Source organism: Asparagus officinalis, chromosome 3 (assembly GCF_001876935.1).
Source record: "Asparagus officinalis chromosome 3, Aspof.V1, whole genome shotgun sequence".
Taxonomy (NCBI): Eukaryota; Viridiplantae; Streptophyta; class Magnoliopsida; order Asparagales; family Asparagaceae; genus Asparagus; species Asparagus officinalis.
The window spans coordinates 34878380-34890673 of record NC_033796.1 but is presented as its reverse complement, the minus strand read 5'-3'; the positions used below and the strand labels follow the sequence as shown (position 1 = coordinate 34890673).

General features: G+C 33.7%; 1 protein-coding gene and 1 long non-coding RNA gene across 5 annotated transcripts in view; one reads left to right on the top strand and one right to left on the bottom strand.

The window, feature by feature from the left end:
- The window catches only part of LOC109833749 (glutamate receptor 3.5-like), a 7537-nt gene extending 1083 nt beyond the window's left edge, over window positions 1–6454 (bottom strand). Inside the window, exons 1-5 of one of the 4 annotated variants that reach the window (XM_020401540.1) lie at window positions 6300–6454; window positions 3760–5093; window positions 3372–3649; window positions 2774–2805; window positions 2225–2631 (exon numbers count right to left, since the gene is read on the bottom strand). In XM_020401540.1, the coding sequence (XP_020257129.1) occupies window positions 2225–2631; window positions 2774–2805; window positions 3372–3649; window positions 3760–5082 (2040 nt within the window). In that variant the 5' untranslated portion in view covers window positions 5083–5093; window positions 6300–6454. Of the gene's footprint in view, window positions 1–2224; window positions 2632–2773; window positions 2806–3371; window positions 3650–3759; window positions 5094–5644; window positions 6279–6299 lie in introns of those variants that run through there. The other 3 variants (XM_020401538.1, XM_020401542.1, XM_020401541.1) reach the window with 3 other exon arrangements.
- LOC109832209 lies at window positions 8341–12294 on the top strand. Its single transcript, XR_002244659.1, has 3 exons — window positions 8341–8427; window positions 10817–10880; window positions 11967–12294. It is a non-coding gene; the product is annotated as an uncharacterized LOC109832209 (long non-coding RNA).

The following is a 12294-nucleotide window of genomic DNA, read 5'->3' as shown; positions in this document are numbered from 1 at the left end:
TCCTCCAACTTGAATTACAAAGAATGAGTTCTGTGGATGTATCTCCTCCTCTACATGGTAAATGATTCACAGGGGAACAAATTTTCAAAACAAACTCAAACAAAGTTTTAATTTTCAAAATCGACCCATTTTTTTTTAATTACCAAAATCGACCCACTTTATGCCACGTAAGCTTAATCACATTTCCTAATTAGTCGGCGTTGCCAACCCCGACTATTTACGGCATTAAAATCGGGTTTAAGACTTCTAATTAGGGTTTAACAATCTCCTAAACAGTCGGGGTTGGCAACCCCGACTAATTAGGAAATGAGATTAAGCTTACGTGGCATAAAGTGGGTCGATTTTGGTAATTAAAAAAAATGAGTCGATTTTGAAAATTAAAACTTTGTTTGAGTCTGTTTTGAAAATTTGTTCGGAATAATTTGATGCGGGAGGATTAAGGGGGATATTTATAGGAGATGGAGTTAGTGTGAGTCCAAAATTCTTTATTCTATTTTGGTATTTTTAGTAGGATTATATCTTCAAAAAAAAACCTTCTTTTATTTACGGCATAATGGTACGAGTATCAATATTTTGGCAATCGGGATAGTACTTTTGCTAGGATTTAACGTTAAGGTGTTATTGATTTAGAAATAGGATGTGGATATTAACTTTAAGGTGTTATTGGTTTAGTATTAGGATTTCGGATTTAACTTATGGTGCTATTGGTTGTTTAGGATTATGATTAGGACTAGAATTTAACAATTCAACTCCCAGTCCTACTATGTACATTCCAGTGTGAAAATTTCCATGAAATGACCAAGTTAAAATCGGAGATCTCTTAGGATTTTCTCTCCCCTTCCTTTAATGAGTCCACATTTGAAAAAGCACTACTAACTAATATTTGTAACACATTTCTAGTTAATATTAAATATTAATGCTTAATATTATATAGTTAATTAGTAGAATAGTAAATATATTCAACATTAACTATATTTAATTATTAATACATTTAATACATAAATGAAATATATTTAATAGTTAATATTATTTAATCATTTTATATTTAATTTATTTAATAATTTATTATTTTTAATATATTATATTAAGTTTTAATATAATATCTGTTTAAGTATTAGATAAGAAGTATAGTAAACATGTAAATATTTAATATTTAATATTATTTAGTATTCACACCTTTATATTTAATGTTACACATTTAATAGTCTAAAATATTTGATATTAAATATATTAATTATTTATCATATGTTAAATATGTAAATAAACTACTAAATATTAATTATTAAATATCTATTTAACATTTATCTCAGTTTATTTCCAATATTTATATATTTAATATATATTTAGTATAAGATAAGAAATATAGAAAATAGGAAGTATTAACAATAATTAATATTTCATATATTAAATAAAAAAGTTATTATATAACTTTATATTTAATTGAATGTCTGACAAAATTTTCCATTATATTTAATGTTTACATATATATATGTACAAATTAATAGTAAAACTTTATCTTAAATTGTAATTATATAAAAGTATTAATTAAATAATAATTATGTTTTTTGATAAAAGAATTGTTATGTTTGTTAATAATTATTTAACACTCAGCTCTAGAATCCATTCAAAAGTTTAATAATCCTTGTAAAAAGTGCAGGAGTCTAACCAAAATATCCTAGTCCTAATCCTAATCGGAATCCTAAAATATAGGATTCTCGAATAATAATCCTATTCTTACCAGGCAATCCCAAATGAATAACACCTGCTAAAGTCTAGTTGGATATCACAAGTTGTCTATGTAACTATACAATGATGATAAGCATCCATCACTGCATGGAATCATAAGTAACACAAGGCCATCAAGCATATATGTGCGGGGATATTGTAGACCAAAAGGCCTTCTATGTCATAGGCTATATATCTTATAGTTATTTTACTAATGGGCAATTATGTATTTTATAGTGATACTAATAATGCGATAATGTAGTTTTTTCAAAATATGAAAACTCGTCGGGACACTTGTAAGGGCTTTAATTAGTAATTATGTAGTGACAGTAGTTTCCATAAATCCAGGATCCTCCACTATTCATTCATAGAAATTCAGATGAACAGGGAAATTAAAAAACGTGTCATTTGAAAAATTAGTATAACAACTAGTTGAGAGAAATTTTTTTTAGAAACAATGAATTTGAACTTTCCTCATATTGAAGAAGGATATACTTACAAATCCCCATCCGCTCTTTGTGAATTGCTCGCCCACCATCTTGAACTTGCAGTAGCGGGATAAAAAGAACTGAATGTATGGCAGCTCATCTACAACTGCAGCAACTCCACCGCGGTTCTGTCCACGCTCCAAGGCATTGGCATAATCTTCAGGTTGCACTAACTGTACCAACCTCGACTCGGCAATGTGGAGTTCTTTGATTAGGTAGTTCTTTGCAAATGATCCAACCTGATACCCAATACGATCTCTACTTGAAACCAAACTGTCGATCCCTTCAATCCCTAATGAGAGCCGTTGAACAGTTAAGATTGATGTCAGGCTCGCTGTGTAGCTGTAAGTGATTATGAGTACAACAAAAAGCCATACACCCAGCACAAACTTTGCAAGGGTGCTCCTAATTTTCTGTCCTGAGATAACAAAACCTAAAATTAGAATGGGACTGATGAGTTCATAAATAGGGATGCTCTTTTATAGGATAAAATAGAAAGAAGAATTATAGAAAAAAGGGGGGGAAAGATAGATTTCAAGCTGGTCATATGATTTACTCACGGTTTGCAAAAAACACTGTTGAACAGCTAAACCTGCAAGTTCAACAGGACCGAGGGTGAGCTTTTGTACTTCCTCAGAAGAAGGTCATGGCTTTAAACAAACAAATTGAACTCGAACAAAAATAGAAACGGATAACTCAAAGGAAAAGAAAAAAAAAATCGCCATTGTAATGTGAAACATTGAATGGAAGGATATAAATTGACATTACATTCAAGCCCACATATTTCTCGTATGAATCGTTGGATATCATGAAGAACAATTTTTAGGCAGACCTGTTCTACTTTGATAACTAGGGATCAATCTTCCTGTTCAGAGTGGGGACTATCAGTAAAAAATTCCTAATATCCTTAATATTTTCTACTATCACTTAACTATCTTCCATGTTCAAAATTAGCTAGGAGCAATTGGAACTCAACTTTTGTTGATATTACACACCAATTTACATAAACTGCAATGACGCAAATTGATTAATTGTTTGTTTTCCTCAAAACTTTTTTGCTTGTCATTATTTTTGCAATAATGCAGAGATAGTCCAGATGAATCTACTAGCTAGTAACGTGTTCTATTGATCATAAATTGAATGGTAAAAGATACTGACCAGAAAATTGTCACAAGCTGTTCCCTTGGAGATCCACGAAACTCTGTATTCAGACGATGCTCCAGGATCCAAACTGCTGCTCCGATAATAACAAAAAAAGCCCCTGTCACACACCACATTTGCAGAGTGAATGGTTTGAGAAAAGTCCAAGGACTCGATTTAGTTTCTTTTGCCCAAGCAACTACAGTAAGGCTTGATTCCATGAAAGGTTGTGTGAAGTCCACAATCCTCGTTCGAGGGGTCACAATTGTTATGTCCCCGACCGCCGCATCAAAGTACTAAGGAGTAATGCACATCAGTACTAAAATTCCATGGGTCAAGCAAAGTAAAGACTTTATATAAGTAAAAAAAATGTAAATATAGTTCTGTTATAAGAGTAAAAACCCACATTATCAGCAACTTTCTGCACAAGATCACTGTAATTTGGATTCTTTACACCATCTCCAAATGGGATGAACATGTGTGGAACTGGATACGGCAACAAGTCAACTGCAGCTTCAAACACATCAATACAATACCCTTTTACGCCGCCAGAGTCGCTATCTTTTGTTACAAAATCCTTATAACTGGATCGGTAGGGAACTCCAATTCTCAGAGGCTTCCTATTGTTTGGAAACACCCAGCCACGTGGCCTCACTTTTGTTTCACCAGGCCAAGTGACACGAAGGAGTTGTTGACTAGTGAAGCTAGTGTTTTTCGGTTTTCCGTACAATTTTTCTGGAGCAACGACTGAGAGACCCGAATAATTAGACCAGAATCCAATTCTGTGTGGACCGGATCCTACAATGTTGAGAATGTCATACTCTGGAAGGATTGAATTTCTATCTGAACTAAACTGAACTCGACCAGTTAAGCCCGTAAAGTCAGCAAGCAGCACTTTCTGAAGTAAATTAGCACCTTCGACAAAGGACTTAAGAGCTCCTAGATTAAGAACACTTGCATTGGCACGAGGCAAACCTGAATCACTGGAGAAAGAAATGGTCTGCCTTTCCCTAAGAAACTGATCGATAGCATGAGCAACTAACCAAACCGAATCATATGCATACATCCCGTAAGTGTTCAAACCAAAACTGGTATTTTCTTTCTGAATTATATTATCCCAGCGTGACATAAATGAGGTTTTGATGTCAGAATCTGGAATATGTTGGCGAAGGGTAACCACCCCTTTTATTATGTCAAGATCTGTGGCCTTCGAAGAATCCAAGACTGTAGTAAGCCAATCCGTTGCTATCCACACATAGCCGCTAGCCATCATTCCCAATTCTTTTGCAATGGAGAAAATTATAAGTCCTGAGTCAGGGTTTACATGGACAACGTAAACCCTTGATTCCATTAGATTGATCTCTGACAATAAACTTTTTATCCTTCTTCTGTTAGCGTAGGGGGGGAAAGCAGCTTTGCTGATCTTTGAGCGATAACTTTCAACAGCATTGCCTAATGCCTCTACCCCTCCTCTCCCGTAGTCGTCGTCTACAAAGATGGCGATTATCTCTCTCCATCCATTATATTTTATTACATCTGCTACCGCGTTCATTTGGAAAAGATCATTTTGAGTTGTTCGAACGAAATAAGGGTATTCCATTGAAGAAAGGGTGGGATCTGTGGCCCCAAACGAGAGAAGAGGGAGATGAAGTTTATTCGCAACATGGGAGACTACACGGGCAATGCCGGATGATTGTGGGCCGATTATGGCGACAACGTCATTCATCATCAGCTGCAAGGCTGCAGAAGAGGAGTTTTGGTAATAAAACTCATTCAAGAAACAAATAGAAAACACTCACAGAGTTTAAGCCAATTCAAGCAGGAACTTCTACTGATATGTATATGTCGGCACTAACTGCACATATTCTTGCAATTATTAGAAATGGACACACAAACACATGTATTGGAACAGACAAAAAACCTAAAAATATAGCTTATGAGGATTCAGTTAATCTGAAGAGTCATTTCAAACTTTAATACAGTGACCCAAAGCTCCGTATTTGAACATAATACCATAAATTCTGGTTTAAAAAAAGGAGAAAAGAAGACATAATACCATAAACATCCCCCTTCTTATCCAAACCCAACAAAAATAACACCTATCATGACATTAAAAGGGGTTTTTGCCTTTGAACTATGGTCAAAGAATGACAGGATTCAACAAATTTAAATGTCAAAACTATGGTCAAAGAATGACAGGATTCAACGAATTTAAATGTCTGGCACAGAATGGTATTATAAAACAGCAACAATCAGGAAATTTTACATAACGCAACAGAAGATACCAATACCTTCAATAGTCCCAATAAATCCACTGCAGTTTGTGTCCTGCATAATCACATTCAACCTTGTGCCGGAGAGAATGCTCGGATTTTTGTTCACATCCTCAACTGCGAGCTCAATTGCGAGCTTTGCGACCCTTCCAATTGTGGAATCAAAAGCTAAAAGAGCCCCCACATTCACAACACTCTGCCTCAAGGGGGCAACACTGCTGTTTTGGCTCCGGGTCAAACCTCCAACTAGCAAAATCAAGTAGCACAAAACCAACAGCCTAGCGGAAACCAAACCCATTTCTGGGTATTGAGCTGGCCTAGTTGGCAAGATTGGTGATTTGGCCGGAATTTTCTCTCTGTTTATAATTTCATGTGATTATCAGAACCCAGATGGGAAAATTCTTCGAAGTTTTTACACAAGGCAAAGGAAACAGAGAGAAAAGTGAGGTTTAATATTCATCAGAGAAGCTCATGCTTTCTTCAGGCCTTCAGAGGTTGAAAAATAGAGGGGACCATATAGATCTTCCATGACAACAAGCTAAGAATATTGATAGGATGCTTTAAAAATTGGTAATAGACCAATAAGTCACATATAGGGATAATTTCCAAGCTACAGCAAGAGAGCTAACAAATTTAAAGATCATGAATGGGAATCCAGTGTACAGAGAAGAACCTGAAATGTCTGTATCATTTCTACAAGTGGAGCACTATACATTGTGTGGTTGGGAGAACCTCACCACTGTATTGCTGCTATTATTCCAAGAAAAGTCATTCCAAGGAAGTAGTTATCATATCAGAATCTCCGACACGGTGTGGAAACAAAGGGTCTCCATGCATGTTCAGTAAACTGCAGTCATGAATCAACTTTATCACAAATTTAGCCTTTAAGACCAAAATTTACTTGTAAATGTCCAATTAGTTAGAGGGACAACATTTTGTTTAGAACCTCTTGTACAAAAAATCTTGTTAGTTCCAAGACAGCCGCTATATTTTCAGTAAATATACTTTTCATGCTTGTCAAATACATGCCGAGAGGATGACGTGGTACTACAGGAGTTCCTAGCTGCCCTAGTTAATTGCATGGGATTGAAATAAAGGCTTATGGCCTTCTATTACCTAGAAAAAGGAAAGAAAATGAGGCATTTCAACAGAAAAATTATCCGACTTATTTCTTAAAAAAAACAAAGAATTTAAGCTGTGTCAAAAAAACCAAAGTACTTTTCTAGTCAGATTTCTTCTTGCACTATTTAACTTTAATCTGGTCTATTCAAACAGAAAGTATTTGACTCCTGCTCAATATTGCAAGTCATGTAACTCTCAAGATGTTCAAAACAAAGAGGCCATATAGCCAAATTCAACGATTACATAGTTTGAAAAGAAAATGATTCTTGGACACAAATTTCAATAATACAAACCATCGTTACTTGGAGGATGGGGTTAAATATACAGGCCATTGTTGCTTTAAAAAGGAAAGACTATCATAAGAGAAATTAATTGATATCATATTTGACGAACAATCACATAGAAGGTGAGTATAAGCACTTTAAGCAATAGGAACGGTAAATAAAATCAGTTTGGATATGAGTTAGGTTATCTTTTAGGCAAGAGCAATTCTGAAAATAGTTCACACACAAACCAACCTGGACAAGCAGCACTATCAATTATTTAATGTGGGATTCGAACTGGTTACTCCGATACCATGTCAAAGGATCCAGTCATTACATCAGAACTTTGAAGTTACGGTGAATATTGAGGGCTATAATTTTATATTCTAACAATATCCGTCCATATATGCTATTGTATTAAACCAAATTAATACTGGAAAAAGATAGATAACATAGACGGAAATATACCTTACGGAAAGCAACCATCAGCATTAACATCTGAGGCTTATCTATCACACTTGTGAACCAAGCAACCCCCAGCCTAATCCTTAGAAAATGGATATGAACAGTAAAGGGGCAAGCTATGATGCGTATAAAGCCAGTGAGCTAGTAGCAAGATATAATTAGTTGATATGCTTGTCATCATCACATGTGTAATTGTTTATCGCATTAATATTAAATATGAAATATGAAAAAAAAAAAAAAACTCCCCCCATCGCGAAACTTCGCGCAAAAGACTCGATTCTTTTAATAAATTGGAATTGCTTTCCACCCCTATTTATTCCTTGATTCCTTAATTTAAATATGACAACGCCCAGGCCCCCTTTCTTTTTGTATTTTAATTTATTCATTCATGCACTGCCAACCCACGTCGAGCATCCCTCCACCGTCCTCGCCCACATATATATTCTCGCAGTGATGATACCCCAAGAGCGCTTTTACTTTCATGAGTGATCTTATCCTCGGACAATAAATTTGTTATCGAGGTCTTTTATTCATCCATATATTGATACAAATATGACAATTATTAAAATGATGTTGATGTACTACGGAAAATACGTGCATGCTCATATGGAACTCGTTAAGCTTGTCAGTAAATGTTGACTATATTATTCACTATAAATAAATTTAGATTTTCTGCAAAAGGGACCCATCAAATTAAATTTCAAGCACGAGAAGGAATTCTTATCTCCTGGGAATTTAAGATAATTATAACTCGGAAATTAGTTAGGATCTATACAACAATTAAGGTCATGTTTTTTTTTTTGGGGGGATAGTAACGATATTATTTTAAAGTAGTAGGGACTAAATGAAGCTCACCCCCCCTACTCCATCTTTACAATCCAGGTACTATTCATCTACATGGACTACTAAGATTTTTCGACAAAATAACCCCCTACAATCTTAATTCCATCGGTATGTTTTTTCTTTCTCAATTTATCCAATCGGTCCTTTTTCTTTTCATGGCTTTTATTTCACGAATTTTTTTCCTTGCATTTTTTTAGGATCTCTATGTTTCAGAAATTTTTATTCTAATATATCGGCATCATTATCGACTTAGCTCTTATTCCTCCTCTTAATTGGAGTGCACATTGGTCTTATTTGCACGGTGGCAAACAAACAGCTTCAATCTCGTGGCCACATTTTTTTTCCCCAAACGGCAAATTAATCTTGTGGCCGCATTGAAACGTCTTTTTGAAATTATGCTAATTTTTCCCACATTGTTGTCTTCTTGCCATCTATCATCTAGTATGGCCTTCAAAGCAATGAAGGTTACCTACATCGAACAATGATTATGTACAAAAGTATACTTTTGAAGATTAAGAAATTAGCAACCAATAGAAAAACTGACTACAAATGAAATTTCATAACTAATAAAATCTAAACTAAGGCTACTTAGAAGCTTACCTAAGCCATTATTCTATATTATTTTGCATAAATTGGTCACATAACTCAAGTAATAAGAGCTATATTAATACAGTATAAGTTAACTTGAGGGCAAAATGTCATTGTGACTATAATATTAGTCTGAACGGTCGTGATTCCCCTAAAAATAAACACTAGTATATGGACTATTTTAAATTACTCCGAATGTTAGCCTGTGTGGAGATAAGCATTGGATTAGACTAAAATAAATCCGGGGTAATATTCTCTCAGTACTATAGTCCGGGGAATACAATAACCCTTAGCCCAGGGATAAAAAACAAACGTGGGCTAAGATGTGTGATTTAAAACTTATCAAATGGGATATTAAATGCTAACAATTTTTTTAACTTGATTGAAAATTTCATTTTTATATTAGTATGGAAAAAGTTTTCACATAATTTGAAAGCTTCTAATATGTGTATAAAAGGAGTGATTAAAGTCGAGAAAACTTTACCCATCGTGGGTGATCTGGATGGTTGGAAGGTTTCAATAGGGTTCCTACAGCGTGGGTTTAATTTTGAGCAAGTTATAAAAGAAAAACTAGAGAAAACTTTAAGGTTTGGAAATTATTAAATTTTGAGGCTTCCAAGAAATCTGTATTCTATATATAACATACATAATTCCTAATTTTTAGGAATACCAAATCTAATCATCATATCATATCATACTCCTTTTAAAAGTGGGAGTTATAAAAAAAACTTTCCATAGACAGTATTACCCCTAATCTTTTTTTGATATTACTATCTAATTCTAACTAAATTCAATTAACTATCATAATTAATTAATTATTTTATATGCTACTTGTCAAATTTTTATAACTGAAGACATCTTATATAGCTATAAGCAATATATAAGAACAAATATTTAAATGTTAGTTAGATATTAGTCTCTTGATTTTAAATCTTCAATAATTCTATGTTATCCCTAAAATTTTTGAAATTTCTCATAATTTTAGGGACTAATATTGAATTATTAAAGATTTGAGAGACAAATATAGAAATAAGCCATATTTAAAAGAAGAGTTAATTTTTAAAAACCCCTCAAGTATGGGGGTTTTCTTAAAAAACACTCTCAATTCATTTAATTTGTCTATGAGGGTGTTGTAGATATTCCGCTCAACTTTGTCACGACAACAATTTTAGAACCCCCCCCCCCCCCCCCAAAAAAAAACTTTTGGTGTGTCCCACTAAAACTCCCATGACCTTTACACTTCTCTCAAAAGACTCTCAGAACATAGTTACTTTAGTATGTGATTTAGACAAAATGTCCTCTTTGGGAAAAAAACTCATTTTAGTTTTACAAAAAAATCTCAACTAATAGTAAAAAGACCATGACCAATTATTTATGATGCCTTTTCGCTCTATCTCTCTCTTTTTAATCTAGCAAAAACTAATGTAATTCTTTTATCGTTGAAGGGTAATTGTCATAGAATAGATTAGAACAGTGTTAGTTTTGAGGGGTCAAGTGAGAAAAGTTCAAGGGGTTTAAATCAAAGTTTTAAAGTTGTGATGGATTATCTATATCCCAAACTTGGGGGAGATTTCTCAAATTAAGATAGTTGAGGGAGTTTAGTGACACCCCCTAATAGTTGAGGGGGAGTTTTGCAAAATTAACTCTTAAACAAGGCATGACTTATGCAACATGTGACATCAATTTTATAAGAGTGGATCTTATACCAAGCCTATGATTTAATGGATTGATTTGGGTTATATCTTTAGATTTATCTTTTACATTAACTTCCTTTGCGTTTACTTTAAAATCTATTGCTAAAGATGCTTTATGAGAAATTTACTTTTTATAATTTGGGATGGATCGAAATAGAATCCCTGAAAACTTGGGCTGGAATATTAGACAAGTTCTTCTTCTCAACAAATTACAGAAAACAGATGGAAGAGCGAACGTGCGGATCTACATAGGAAGATTGAGAAAGCAGTGACTCACAAGTAAGGACTCGATCATTCTGATTTTCCTTGCCTTTCACGATCTGAAACAAATTATTTGAAAAATAAATAAATTATGTTGTTCATTTTATATTAATCTTCTTCTTATAGATTTATGAAGCACATAACTTAGATATGGGTAGTGTTGCAAATATTAGATTCTTTTAACTCCTTAATTTAATTTTTTGGATGTCGTTCGACAATGGATAGATTAAAATATTTTGTTAAAATACAATCCATATGAGTGCATAATATGTATAGATCATTCTCGGATTATATTTTATAATTTTTTAACACTAGAGAGTAAACGTTTTTGGAAATTTTAGACAACATTTAGTGTAGTTGGGAAGATATGGAAGGATGGCAATACTAGATTTTGGAATTGAACACATAGTTTGTGTTTTTTCCCATAAATTTGCACGTTTTGACTTAGGGAATTCTAAAAAAAATACTTTGAATTAGTATAATACTTGGCCATCAACTGTAAATAACAAGTGGAAGTAATTTTTTTATAACTAAATAAAGTTTGATAGAACTAGATAAATAACCTATCATTTTTCTTTGATGACTTCAAGAATTATTTTTTTCATTAACAATAAGAGTCTTTTCAATATTGGTCTCTTACATCATTATATTTTGAAATTAGTCCTTCAAATCATTGAAATTGCTCTTAAACTATTTAGCATTTTTTAAGACTTCGAACTTCACTATTCCTCTATAAGGCAAAATGTTGAAGTTAATAAGGTTTATGCATGAAAAAATTTGAAAAGCTTTAATATATTATGGTTACGATAAACATTTTCCCAACAATACTATAATCAATAAATAAATCTAAAATACACAATTAAGATATTTGACCACATGGAATATATGCACGTACATATATTCCACCTAGTACTGTAAATATGTCCCAGATCAAAAGCTATTTACTGCCCATAATATTCAATCATATTACTCTAATTTCTCCCAAAACATTGTTACTGTACGTGCTTTCCGTAATCATGAAGGTGGAGGATATATATGTTTCCTACCCTTTCTCATTATCGTATTCTCCTCAGTGTTGTACTCTCTGCACGTGCAATTTTACAGGTGCGTATACAATGCAGACGAAGAAATGCACGATCCAGAATCATCAAGAGCATGCCAAATTTTGCGCACAAGTCCGAACTTGAACTCCGAGTGCATTATATTATATATGCCAAAAGGAATATTTTGTGCAAGTAATTTTTGCCTCGCTAGCTGTAGCCATATCTTTCCATATTGTCACGTGCATATATGGAAGAGTGGGTCGCCCAGAACCCTGGTTTATACGGCGCGTGCACGGGAGAGAGGGGGTCGCCAAGGACGCTATACGTACTTGTGTAGAATGCTTATTTAGATTGATGATCGATCGACTGTTTAGTTGTTTTCTATAGCG